The sequence below is a fragment of the Phyllobates terribilis genome, unplaced genomic scaffold (genome assembly GCF_046119375.1).
Source record: "Phyllobates terribilis strain yellow unplaced genomic scaffold, ASM4611937v1 Scaffold_5__5_contigs__length_657084704, whole genome shotgun sequence".
Taxonomy (NCBI): Eukaryota; Metazoa; Chordata; class Amphibia; order Anura; family Dendrobatidae; genus Phyllobates; species Phyllobates terribilis.
Window position 1 is genome coordinate 620,460,312 of NW_027362765.1, and position 13,280 is coordinate 620,473,591.

General features: G+C 44.3%; 1 protein-coding gene across 1 annotated transcript in view; it reads right to left on the minus strand.

Moving 5' to 3' along the window:
* Positions 1–1,023: 1,023 nt before the first annotated feature.
* LOC141273770 (protein ELYS-like) overlaps positions 1,024–13,280 on the minus strand; it is a 112,169-nt gene continuing 99,912 nt past the window's right edge. The window contains exons 32-34 of the mRNA XM_073686107.1: positions 7,858–7,997; positions 7,658–7,764; positions 1,024–1,441 (exon numbers count right to left, since the gene is read on the minus strand). Coding sequence (XP_073542208.1) covers positions 1,261–1,441; positions 7,658–7,764; positions 7,858–7,997 — 428 coding nt within the window. The 3' untranslated portion in view covers positions 1,024–1,260. The remainder of the gene's footprint in view (positions 1,442–7,657; positions 7,765–7,857; positions 7,998–13,280) is intronic.

The following is a 13,280-nucleotide window of genomic DNA, read 5'->3' on the forward strand; positions in this document are numbered from 1 at the left end:
AGGTGTTTGAGATGTCTGCGAGGGTATGCAACTTTGTGGAGTGGGGATTGTTGCCCTGGAGAGGAGAGAGAAGAGAATGTGAGTAGGTTGTGGTCAGAAAGAGGGAGAGGTGAGCTAGAGAGGTTAGATAGGGAACAGAGGCGGGTGAAGATGAGGTCCAGTGTGTGGCCGTCTTTGTGCGTGGGTGTGGAGTTCATCATAAATCAAGTAAGCTGACATTAGGTGTCACTGACTTGATTTCCAATATGAGCAGAGTGCTAGAGACGCAGCAAAAGAACTGATTCCTGTAATAAAACAGGTAAGGAAATGTTTTGCCTCACAAAAAGAATCCGCTGCAATCCCATGCTGTCCTGTCCGTATACTTTTTTGTATCCTTCCCTAGCAAGGTGCTGTGGTATGATCAGACACAGCCATTTAATAGTATGTAGCAGGTGCACATTTATAAGATTATCTCAGCACAGGAACATTTTAACAAATCAAATTGTGGAACTTATTATTATACCAATAGACATTGATTAAAATACACTTTGTTTATGGGACAATCTTGTAAGTATTTTTGAAGAGTTATTGAAGTGTTTTGAAAACTTTTTCTTTGTTGCAGCTATTTGATTTCACAGTGTCCAGTAGTTTGGATCGGATGTCATCAGAAGCCACTTCAAAAGTAGTGTCATGCACTTTTATTCCACCAAACATTTTTTAAAACCTGAAGCGGAAAAAAACTGCATATAGAAACAGTAAACAGGTTCTACAATAGAAATGAATAGGAAGAGTCTCAAGCATTTAAGTGATATTGCAGGTTTTTTTTAATGGACCAACTTTCAAAAACCGTGTGAATGTTCCTTTAAAATGTAGCAGACTTTCTGTGCACAAAATAACACATCAGAAAAAATGCAACATTTACATTAAGTGGATTTATGGCCTTTGCCTTAAAAAGGTCAAGGATGCAGTAAATTTCAGAGAGTCATTATGGAAAACAATGATTAAGTTAAGAAAATGAAACTGAGTTTTATAATAAAAGTAAAATATTGTTAATTCTCTCATTTATTTAACATATTAAGAAGCTATAGATACATTTTTTACAAAACGATACAAAATAGAAAAAATGTCTGGGAAGAAAATTCTAATGAAATATTAAACTTCAAGCTTTTAAGACCATTTACAATAATTTATATAAATTATTCTTCCCAGTGAGCCGATTTTAATATTTTACACAGTTTATTTTATTTTACACAGCACATTAAAATCAACAACGTTCATCAATCATCTGATGTTCCTGCGATTGACTGGTTTTGATATAATTTTCCTTCTCCTGGTTTTCCTGGACTGCTTTCGATCAGAAGCTTTAGATTTTAAAGATGAAGGCTTTGTACTTTCTGAATCACCAGTTGCCTTTTCTGGGGGTGACAGCAGCTGAATCTTTATAGGAGGGTGATCTTCTGCCCTATAATATTCCAGAAGTAACAAGTTGAAGTGCACAGGAGTAGTAAGTACATTACATGCCTATAGTGAACAACGATGTGTTAACATTTTCTATGTATACAGGTATGGCTCTGCATCACGGATTGCCATAGCAGACACATAGTAGACGCAGGACGAATAACTCTGCATGCAGCACTATCAAAAGTGAGGAACACCACAACAGTGCCCATTAGAAATCAACAAGGCCAGTGGGGGGTGCTATTGAGGTCAAATAAATAATCTGACACTGGGTAGTGGTTGCAGTTACTTATGGAAACTGCACCACAGATGTGAAAAAAGTCACATCTGAATATCCTTTACTGTGCCCCTTCTAAAACTTATTAGCCAAAACTTACTATGTTCAATGTGTCTAAAATGCAAATATATACAGAATCATATCAAACGAGCCCTTTGACGTTTCTGGTAAAGACAGCAGAGTAGGTCCATATAGCTCATACATTTGGAGAAAGTAGTGTGGAGGACAGAGAGCAAACCATTTCATTAAGTTCATTAAAGGGGATATCTGGGACATTAAAAATAGGAATGAAGTTGCTGAATCAGGCTACTACCTGCCTGTTGTACCCGGCGCCGGTCATTGACCGCTCCTGCTGGAGAGTCTGCTTCCCCCTGTCAGCAGAGCAGCAGTTTCTCCTCCTGTTGACAGGACGGGACCACTGGTGTCATGCTGATTGACGGCCGGCTTCCCCCAAATAGGCAGCAGAGCGCCAGCTGTCAATCAGCATGACACCAGTGGTCCCGTCCAGTCAACAGGAGGAGAAACTGCTGCTCTGCTGCGGTGACCTCAGTAGAAGCCTGTGACTGCTTTGGGCACAACAGAAAGGTACATCGCAACTACCTGCCTGTCCGTGGTTAGGCACTTTTTTTTTTTCGAATCCCGTATCCCCTTTGTCATATTGGTGAGCACCATCTCTCAATACTGCGTCAAACTACCAAATTTACATCCAGATGTTAGTTCACTTAGTACATAAGTGTTCCCAAAACTGTAAAATGTTAGTGTATGCATACCGTGAGAGTCTCAGAGCAGAAATCCCACCTTTGTTATTAAACTATTCACATTAGCATATACCACTTAGAATAAATATAGAATAAATGAGAAAAAAAGGGGGAGAAAAGGGTCTGGTAGTAAAGAAAGTGAATAAAATGAAAGTTATTTTGTTAATTAAATAAAATATTAAAATACGGTATTTTTCGGACTATAAGGGTATGTGCCCATGATGCAGACTTTAAGCAGAAATTTCCTGAGCGTTTTTTCCTCTCCCTGGCAGAAAAAGGCATACAGATTTTACATGCGGTTTTTCTGCCAGGGAGAAGCGTTTAAGCGTTTTTACATGCGCTTTTCCAAGCGATTTTAAGCATCACTTGATATCTATAATATAACACTACAAGTGTCCCTCTGTCTGAAGCCTCGATAGACTGTGCAAGCGCGACACGCCTGTGCAGTCTGGCTCCAGACAGAAGAACGCATCCAGCCGTTACAGGTAAGAGGAGGGTATGGCACCGGAGATCACGGTATGCGTAGACACTGAGCACATACCACGATCTTCAGCGCCATATTTACCTGACCGGGAGGAGCGCTGCTGCGGCGCCTCTCTTGACCCAGAGATCGGGGCAGGAGTGAGGCATCGGAATCGGCACATGCGCATAGAGCTATCCGGCAGCATTTTACTGAAGACACATTTACAGTGTGTCTACAGCAAAACGGCGCCGGACAGCGCGGTATGGGCACGCGCCGCACTCCTCCACCGGCCTCCGGCAGAACAGGACACAGCAGCGCTGGAGCACAAGGAAGAAAGGCGAGTATAAGTGTTTATTTTTTTGTATGCGTACAGCGTGAAACTGATGAGGGGTAACACGAATACAAAGATTGGGGGGGGGGGGGTGAGGGGTACCATGCATACAAAGATTGGGGGGGTGAGGGGTACCATGCATACAAAGATTGGGGGGGGGTGAGGGGTAGAACACATACAAAGATTGGGGGGCTGAGGGGTACCATGCATACAAAGATTGGGGGGGGGGGGCTGAGGGGTACCATGCATACAAAGATTGGGGGGGGGGTGAGGGGACCATGCATACCAGGATTGGGGGGCGAGGGGACCATGCATACCAGGATTGGGGGGCGAGGGGACCATGCATACCAGGATTGGGGGGCGAGGGGACCATGCATACCAGGATTGGGGGGCGAGGGGACCATGCATACCAGGATTGGGGGGCGAAGGGACCATGCATACCAGGATTGGGGGGCGAAGGGACCATGCATACCAGGATTGGGGGGCGAGGGGACCATGCATACCAGGATTGGGGGGCGAGGGGACCATGCATACCAGGATTGGGGGGCGAGGGGACCATGCATACCAGGATTGGGGGGCGAGGGGACCATGCATACCAGGATTGGGGGGCGAGGGGACCATGCATACCAGGATTGGGGGGGTGAGGGGTGCCATGCATAACGGGACTGGGGGGCGAGGGGTGCCATGCATAACGGGACTGGGGGATGAGGGGTGCCATGCATACCAGGACTGGGGGGCGAGGGGTGCCATGCATACCAGGACTGGGGGGCGAGGGGTGCCATGCATACCAGGATTGGGGGGCGAGGGGACCATGCATACCAGGATTGGGGGGCGAGGGGACCATGCATACCAGGATTGGGGGCGAGGGGACCATGCATACCAGGATTGGGGGCGAGGGGACCATGCATACCAGGATTGGGGGGGTGAGGGGTACCATACATATATACCAGGATTGGGGGATGAGGGGTGCCATGCATACCAGGACTGGGGGATGAGGGGTGCCATGCATACCAGGACTGGGGGATGAGGGGTGCCATGCATACCAGGACTGGGGGATGAGGGGTGCCATGCATACCAGGACTGGGGGATGAGGGGTGCCATGCATACCAGGACTGGGGGATGAGGGGTGCCATGCATACCAGGACTGGGGGATGAGGGGTGCCATGCATACCAGGACTGGGGGATGAGGGGTGCCATGCATACCAGGACTGGGGGATGAGGGGTGCCATGCATACCAGGACTGGGGGATGAGGGGTGCCATGCATACCAGGACTGGGGGATGAGGGGTGCCATGCATACCAGGACTGGGGGATGAGGGGTGCCATGCATACCAGGACTGGGGGATGAGGGGTGCCATGCATACCAGGACTGGGGGATGAGGGGTGCCATGCATACCAGGACTGGGGGATGAGGGGTGCCATGGATACCAGGACTGGGGGATGAGGGGTGCCATGCATACCAGGACTGGGGGATGAGGGGTGCCATGGATACCAGGACTGGGGGATGAGGGGTGTCATGCATACCAGGACTGGGGGATGAGGGGTGCCATGCATACCAGGACTGGGGGATGAGGGGTGCCATGCATACCAGGACTGGGGGATGAGGGGTGCCATGCATACCAGGACTGGGGGATGAGGGGTGCCATGCATACCAGGACTGGGGGATGAGGGGTGCCATGCATGCCAGGACTGGGGGATGAGGGGTGCCATGCATACCAGGACTGGGGGATGAGAGGTGCCATGCATACCAGGACTGGGGGATGAGGGGTGCCATGCATACAAAGATTTGGGGGGGGGGGGGGTGAGGGGTACCATACATACATACCAGGATAGGAGTGAGGGGTGCCATGCATACCAGGATTGGGGGGGTGAGGGGTGCCATGCATACCAGGATTGGGGGTGAGGAGTGCCATGCATACAAGGGTAGGATGGTGGGGACAGGAGGGGGCAGGACATACCAGCATGGGAGACCATATACCAATAAAAATGCTCGCCACCAGGGCGTAGAACGGGTTCAATAGCTAGTGTGTATTGATCCTTTAAAGGATAGCAATATGATTGAGACAGTTATTGAAGTGCCACCCAATAGAGAACAATGTTGCACTTTATTTCCTACAAATTGAAATGTTCAGGAACTTTGATACAGTGTATTATATGGAGAAATCTGTATAAGAAGCATGAGTGAATATATTACAGTATTAATGATATACTATATCCAGACTTTGAACAACAAAATAAGTTTAAGTAGTATAGAGGAAGTCCCCGACTTCCAAACATCCAACTTACGTATGACCCCTAATTACGTATGCCTGTTAAACAAAAACACACATGATTAAAGCTGACCTCTCCGGCTATTGTCTGATCCTCCTCTTTTTGCCATTGCGCGTTGCTTCTAAGGCCTTTTCACTATGGATTAGGACTTCATGACACATCCAGACCGCAGGTCACTGCATGTCATAAGGTCTTGTATGGAATTACTGGTCTATGGTGAAGAGACCGGAGAAACAGCACGCAGCGATGCAGAAAAGTGAATCGGATGGTGGGTGCCGAAGTGGTCAGGTATGACTGAGACTGCAGACTTGTGAATCCTCCCAGGGCACGCACTGTGTGCTGCGAAGATTCGCCGTTCTCTGCTCCGGGAACAGCGGTCAGGTATGTAATATGCATGCTTCCAGGCTGAACCAGTCTAGTGGGCGCGACCTCGCTCAATACAACTGTATTGAGCGAGGTCGCGCCCACTAGATGGGTTTTGCCATGGAGAATGCATGTAGAGTACCTTACCGCCGTTTCTGGGGCAGGAAACGACGAATCCTCACAACACACAGTGCGTGCCCTGGGAGGATTCACAAGTCTGCAGTCGCACAGAGTGACTGCACACTTTTCATTTTAAACCAGACAATCCCTTTAATGGAATTAATAAATAGGTGTTCAGAAAAAACTGTCAAAATTGAAACATTTATTTTCTGTAAACCTATTCCTTGTATTTTTTCCCTCTTCCCCTTTATTCTATAATCCGTAAATTTTCAGCAATCAGGTCAGACCACCTAGATATTTTGCTCCTATTAAATAGACGTCAATCAGTAATGCCAGATTCTACTGGTAAAGCAGATCCCTAGGTGATATCCTAATAGTCCTTTTTTCTTAGCAGTGGTTTAGTTGCTTTAAGTCCATAATCTGTTTAATAATTTTATTATAACTTTCTATAGACTTCTCTATATAACTTGGTGAAGGGTGATGTTTGAAATGCCAGACATGAACACTGACGGCGCCCAACAGTATAAGGTAATGGACATTGCTCCTAAAGCCACTGACTATAAAAAAAGATGAGGAGTGGAAAAGTAGACTAACACGCAAGACTGCTGTCAATCACCAATGTGCCTTATTGAAGCCATCCCATGGAGGTGGCACAAATATATTTTAGCATCTGCTGTTAAGCATACTTACCCTGTCAGAATAAAGGGCCAGATTCATTAAAACTGGAATTTTGTACACCAGTCTTAATGATGGGTGTGCAGAATTAAAATGTGCAAACCCCTTATGAATTCGGTACACCTCATCACGGACATGCATCTTGCCAAATATGCTACTCCAGCCAGCAATCATGCCAATACGTTCTCATGGATTACTGCGCATTTTATACTGTTTATATACTCAAAGCAGTAATCAATCATTGAAGAAAAGCGTAGGGCTTTATCTCCAGTGCCAATGTTTGAATGTGCTAGTCTGTTCTTACATAGGAAGTGATCAGGGAGTTCATAACTGGATCACTCTCAATGCTACATATTTACTAGCCAACCAATAATGATCCACTGATGAGAGTGCGATATGGGAATAGATGGTCTCACAACTGAGACTGGTTGATTAGATAACGTATAGAATCAAATAATATAGGACCCACTAACTATTAATGGGAACAAACTTTTAAAAAAGGGAGTTAATGTTAGTCGGTCATGGGAGAAGACTTTCATAATTGAGACTAATATTTAATACAGCATTCACAGACTACATTTGGTCCAACATTTCTAGATATTTGTGATTCAGAATCACCTTATTTCTTAATAGAACTAATAATAGTTAGATTTTAATAATATGACTCCAATTGGATTAGATCGTGAATCCAGACAAACTGAAGTAACATTTCTGCTGTAAGGTATGAGCAATTTGTAATAAATTTGTCAAGCAGGTGTTGCAATATTCTGTCTCGCCCCAGTTCCAAGTAATTTGGTGTAGCGGCCAAAACTGCTGTGAAAACTGCAACATCTAAGGTATTTTAAGGCTGAATTCTGGTGGTTACACATTGATGAATCAGGCCCAAAAGTGTGTATATATGTAACAGGTTAGATGATTTTACCGAAATTAAGAAGGAAGGAAAACACTACAACAAATACTTACTGGTCGTCTTCCTTTACTCGGCATTTTGAAGGTCTGCCTCTTGGTCGCTTTAGTTCTGGTGTGTCAGGAACATGAGCTATTTCATGCGACTCCTTAACAGTTACATCCTAAAAATTAGGGAAACGCATAATTAGGGCTTAAGATTTTCTGCAATGTAAAAGGAAAGGAAAGCCCAGCAACATAAAACAATGATGTCTGACCTTTTCTTCCAGCATTACACTGGTAAAGAGTTTTGTCCTTGTTGTCCTCCTTGTACTTCGAGATGGTGGAGAAAACAGGTACTCTGAAGCTATTGGTGCTGGCGTCTTAGTGGGAGAAATAAGGAGAGCTGTTTGCTGAGCTGCAGAGGGAACAAACAAGTTCATTACGTGAGAAATAGCTGTTCAGTTATTGTTACAAGTATGTCCATGTTTTTTAAAGTACTGGAAAGCTAAAAATGTGCCCATGGAGCACAAAGATTGAAATTTATGAAAACAGCAACACAGCGGCTTTTTTTCTAGTTTATTTGTTGGACCTGAAGACACAAGATTGGAACAAACTGGTTTCTTCCCCATCAGGTTTCACAAATTAATGTAGCCAGAAGTGTAGGTTCACCCATAATTGATAACATAAGAAAAGTTTGGTTTGTAAATGCCACTTAATTATCCCGATTATTGATCCAGAGTTACATTCTACATAAATGAGCGGCACTCAAATAGCTAGAGTTCTGCTCACATGCAGCAGATATGTAGTAGGTGTCGGAGGCATCAAATCTGCTCCATAAAGCTTCCTGGGGCGGCTTCTCCAGTGTGAACATGGAGTTTTACACACAATTTAGATGAGGCTATGTTCACACATTGCGTTTTTTGCTGCGTGGTTTTTTTTTCTGCAGCAAAACCTGATCTCTTGCCAGGAGGTTTGTTCAGGATTTTCTTGCTTTTTTGCTTGTTTTTTGGTGCGCTTTTTTCACTGTCCTTTTGTCTCTTATGCATGTACATAAAATTCAGTGAAAAAATGACAGCACAGAACTAGCTGAGCCGTTAGTGCGGCTCTGGGTGATGATGCAGAGTAACTGGGAATCAGCACACAAATGTAACATTTATCATTCTAACTGTAAGATAATGTTTAAACAAAACTATGCTAAACCTAAAACTTGGTGCCTTAGATGAACCAGTAAAGTCTCATTCAGACATCTGTTTAACATGGTCTCCATAATCACAAATAGATCATGCAGCCATAAGTGTATGTGCACACGTTCAGTATTTGGGTGCAGATATTTCTGCATCTCTTGGCAGAAAAAAAGCACGGTTTTTGCATGCGCTTTTTTTTACAGCAAGGAATGCCTTTTGGAGCTAAAGATATTTGAAAAAAGATACGTGGGACATCGCTTTAACCCTTCTCTGGTTTTGCGCACCTTATTCCATGAGCCATAACTTTTATTTTTTTTCAACATGTCCATGTGAGGGCTTGTGTTTTGCAAGACGAGTTGCACTTTTGAACGACACCATTGGTTTTACCATATTGTGTACTGAAAAACAGGAAAAAAATTCCAAGTGCGGCGAAATTGCAAAAAAGTGCAATTCCGCCTTTTTTTTTTACCATGTTCACTCAAAGCTAAAACTCACTTGCCATTATGATTCTACAGGTCAATACGAGTTCGTAGATACCAAATATGTATATGTTCTCTTATTTGAGTGGAAAAAAAAAATCCAAACTTTGTTATAAAAAAAAAAAAAAAAAAAAAAAGGCGCCATTTTCCGAGACCAGTCGAGACTTTATTTTTCGTGGTCTGGGCCGGGTGAGGGCTTATTTTTTGTGCATCGAGCTGATGTTTTTATTCATACCACTTTGGTGTAGATACGATCTTTTGATAACCTGTTATTGCATTTTATTGCAATGTTGCGGCGACTAAAAAAAATTTCATTGTGGCATTTGGATTTTTGTTCTCGTTACGCCATTTACCGATCTGATGAACACTTTTTTTATATTGATAGATCGGGCGCTTCTGAAAGCGGGATACCAAATATGTGTATATTTGATTTTTTTATGGTTTTATTTTGAATAGGGCAAAAGTGGGGGTGGGAGTGATTTAAACTTTTAAAAACATTTTTTTTCTACTTTTTACTTGCTTCAATAGTCTCCATCTTCCGATCACCTGTGTTACACATAGCAGGGCATTAGTCCCGCTATGTGTAACAAAACTGCTCATCGGCTGTGAACGCCGACCGCCGCTCATAGCAGATTGGCTATGACAACCACAGAGGTCGCCTGTAGACTCCGGGTTGTCATGACAACCCATCGGAGACCCCCGATCATGTGACACGCTTCCGGCATGATCATGTTAAATGCTTTTGTCAGAATTTGACAGCAGCATTTATCATGTTAACAGCTGCGGGTAGATCGCGATTCCACCTGCGGCTGTTAGGGGCATGTCCAGATCAGCGGTCATTTGCCCGGAAAGGTGCAGGCTCAGCACCGGAGCCCGCACCAAAAGGGGAGACACGACATGCGCTGTACATGTACGGAGCATGTCGTGAAGGGGTTAAAGAAAGTGTTTTATTCTTGGCGTGTGTGTTTATTTCACTGTTTACTTACAAGTTTAGTAATAAGGGTGTCTGGCTGACACCTCTTCATTACTAAACCTTGGGCTTTATGTCAGCGACACCTAATCCCATTACCCTGATGCATCAGGAAGAATCTGGGCTAAGTGCCAGAATTGGAACATTAAATATGAAGTGTCATTTCTGGGGCAGCGGAGGGCTGGTATTTTTTAGCTTAGAAAGAGCTATTAGGCCAATATGTCCCCTGGCTATTAACAGCTCACAGCTGTTTGGTTAAGCCTTTAGGGCACGTCCCCACGATCAGGAACCAGCAGCGCGCTTGGACTACGCCCAAAATGCTGCATTCTAATGCTGCACTTGTTTTGTCAGTACATGTGGATCCACTGCATGTAATGACATTTCAATCGGTCAAAATCTGCAAATTGACATGCTGCGGGTGAGTTTACACAGCGTCAAAAACAAGCAGTGGGCATGGGATTTCTTATGAAATAAAATGAATTAAGTAAAATAAATGGTGTGGGCACCCGCGTTATTTTCATATCCAGCAGAGGGAAACCTGGGGGCTGATATTACTAGCCAGGGAAAGGGCAATTAGCCAAAAATGTTCCCTGCCTATTAACAGCCCACAGCTGTTACCTTCGCGTTTACTGGCTAGATACAAGAGGGACCAATGAAAAAAATTGACGTAGGGTCCCCATATAAAATCTGACCAGCAAAGGCTAAACCGACAGCTGTGAGCAGATATTAATAGCCAAGGAAGGGGCCATGGATACTGGCTCCCTCCGAGGCTAATAGTATCAGCCCTCAGCGGCCCTAGAAATTGCGCATCCGTAAGATGCGCCAAATCTGGTGCTTAGTCTCCGCTCTTCCCACTTGCCCTGTGGCGGTGGCAAGTGGGGTAATAATGTTGGGGTTCATGTCAGCCTTGCATTAGCAGCTGGCATGAAGCCCAGGTTAGTAATACCGGGCGTCTATAAGACACCCCCATTACTAACCACATAGGATGGTTTTGAAAAACACACGGACTGAAAAAAATCCTTTATTTGAAATAAAAGTCCACACGGTTTTAATCATTTATTTAAAAATAAACAGTTATATTTACCTAACGCCTAATCCCCTGAAGCCATTGTCATCTGTAAAAGAAACAGAAAATAAAAATACTCACCTAACGTCCAATCCGCTGAAGCCAGTCACCTGAAAAAAATAAAATAAAACCACAACCATATCCCTCATCTGTTCGAGGTGATGACATTATCCACAGTGTCCCACGAAGATTTGGGTCAGTTCTAGAGCAGTCACAGCAGGCTATACATGGACACAGGAGTATAAAATCGCTCCTGTGACAGTGCACAGCACTGAGCTGCAGGGAGAGAAGTCACCGGAGTTCAATCAGCTGATAAGCTCTGGTGACCTCACGGCACCACTGCTGCATGAGAATTTTCTGACACAGCAACGGTGCAGTAAGTGAGGTCACTGGAGCTCATCAGCTGATTGAACTCTGGTGACCTCTCTCCCGGCAGATCAGCGCTATACACTGCCGGGAGCGATCACACTCCTGTCAGTGTATCGCTGGCTGCTGGATGATCTGATTGCCGTGGGACACTCGGGATTATGGCAGATATGTGAGTATATAGTGGTTTATTATTGTTTACAAGTGACATGGGCAAAGGGAATTAGGCAAAACCACACAAAGTTGACATGCAGCAGTTTTAAACGCATTGCAAATCCTGACTAGCGTTTTTTGCCCAATTCTTAGCGGAAAAAATGTTGCTAAAACGAACAGTGTGCACACAGCCTAAGGGTATTTGGTGCAGAAAATTCTGTATCTCTTGGCAGGAAAACGCAGCATCAAAAATGTTGCGATTTTGCCTAGTTTTTTCAGTGCATTCAATGGTTGAAAAACGCAGGCAAAAAAGCACAGAGAATTGACATGCTGCAGATTATTTTCTATACTCAACATGTGCATGACAGTTCAGGTTTCTCATTCACTTTGCTAGCACCAGGTTTTATCACAAATTTGCACACAAAAAAACCCGCAACAAAAAAAAAGCACTAAATCTGCAACATGTGCACACAGCCTAGGGGTATGTGCACACGGTTGGGACTGGCAACACTTTGAAAGCAGCATACTTTATGCTGCGTCCAAATCGCTGCACGCAGGTGAATCCGCATGTGTAAATTGAACCATGCGGATTCACCGCAATCAATAAATTGTAGTGATCTAATTTCTGTTGCGGAGACTAGCCTGCTCTGCAAGAGAAATTAACATGCTGTGGTCTGGAAAGACGCACCGCATGTCCGAGGGTGATCCGCAGGTGCACAGAGACGCATAGTGGGAATGGGATATCTTGAAATCCCATCCACTATACTGTAACATCTGGCCACTCCGGATTGCACGCAGCGCTAGTGCGCTGCTTCCAATCCGCAGCGATTACTGATTGTGCGCACGTACCCTTACACTGAAATAATTGACATGCTGCAGATTTAAAGCTGCACCAAATCTGCAAGTCACAAATAAGCAATGTCTGCATGAGACTTCAGGATTCTCATTCACTTTGCTGGCTTCAGGAAATCCTTCAGGTTGTGACAAATCTGCACTGAAAAACGCAGCAAAAATGGCAACATATGCACATAGCCTAATAGTCTATGGTGAGGATCACGTTTTTGTGTGTCTGATTTTGTTTAAAATCACGGATAAAATCCAATCAATACAAATATATGGATCTGAAAATGCTATCAATATGCAGTTTTTAACATTTGGAAGGTAGAAAAGGCTGTGATTTTTTTAATGCATACAAGAAAATTACTGCTGAAACACTGACTGTAAAAAGGGACATAATGACCAAAAACTGAGGAATGTCAGATTCAAAATGCTGATGAAATAAAACAGACATTTAAAGGGAACCTGTCACCCCCTGGGCGATATCAGCTCTCAACTATGGGCATACCGGGTATAGAAAAATAAATCTATACATACCTGTATGGCCCATAGTAGAGGTCTGATGGGAGTCTGTCACCCCCCCCCCCGGTGATATCAGACCTCTACTATGGGCATGCAGGTGATAGAAAAGTAACTCTATACA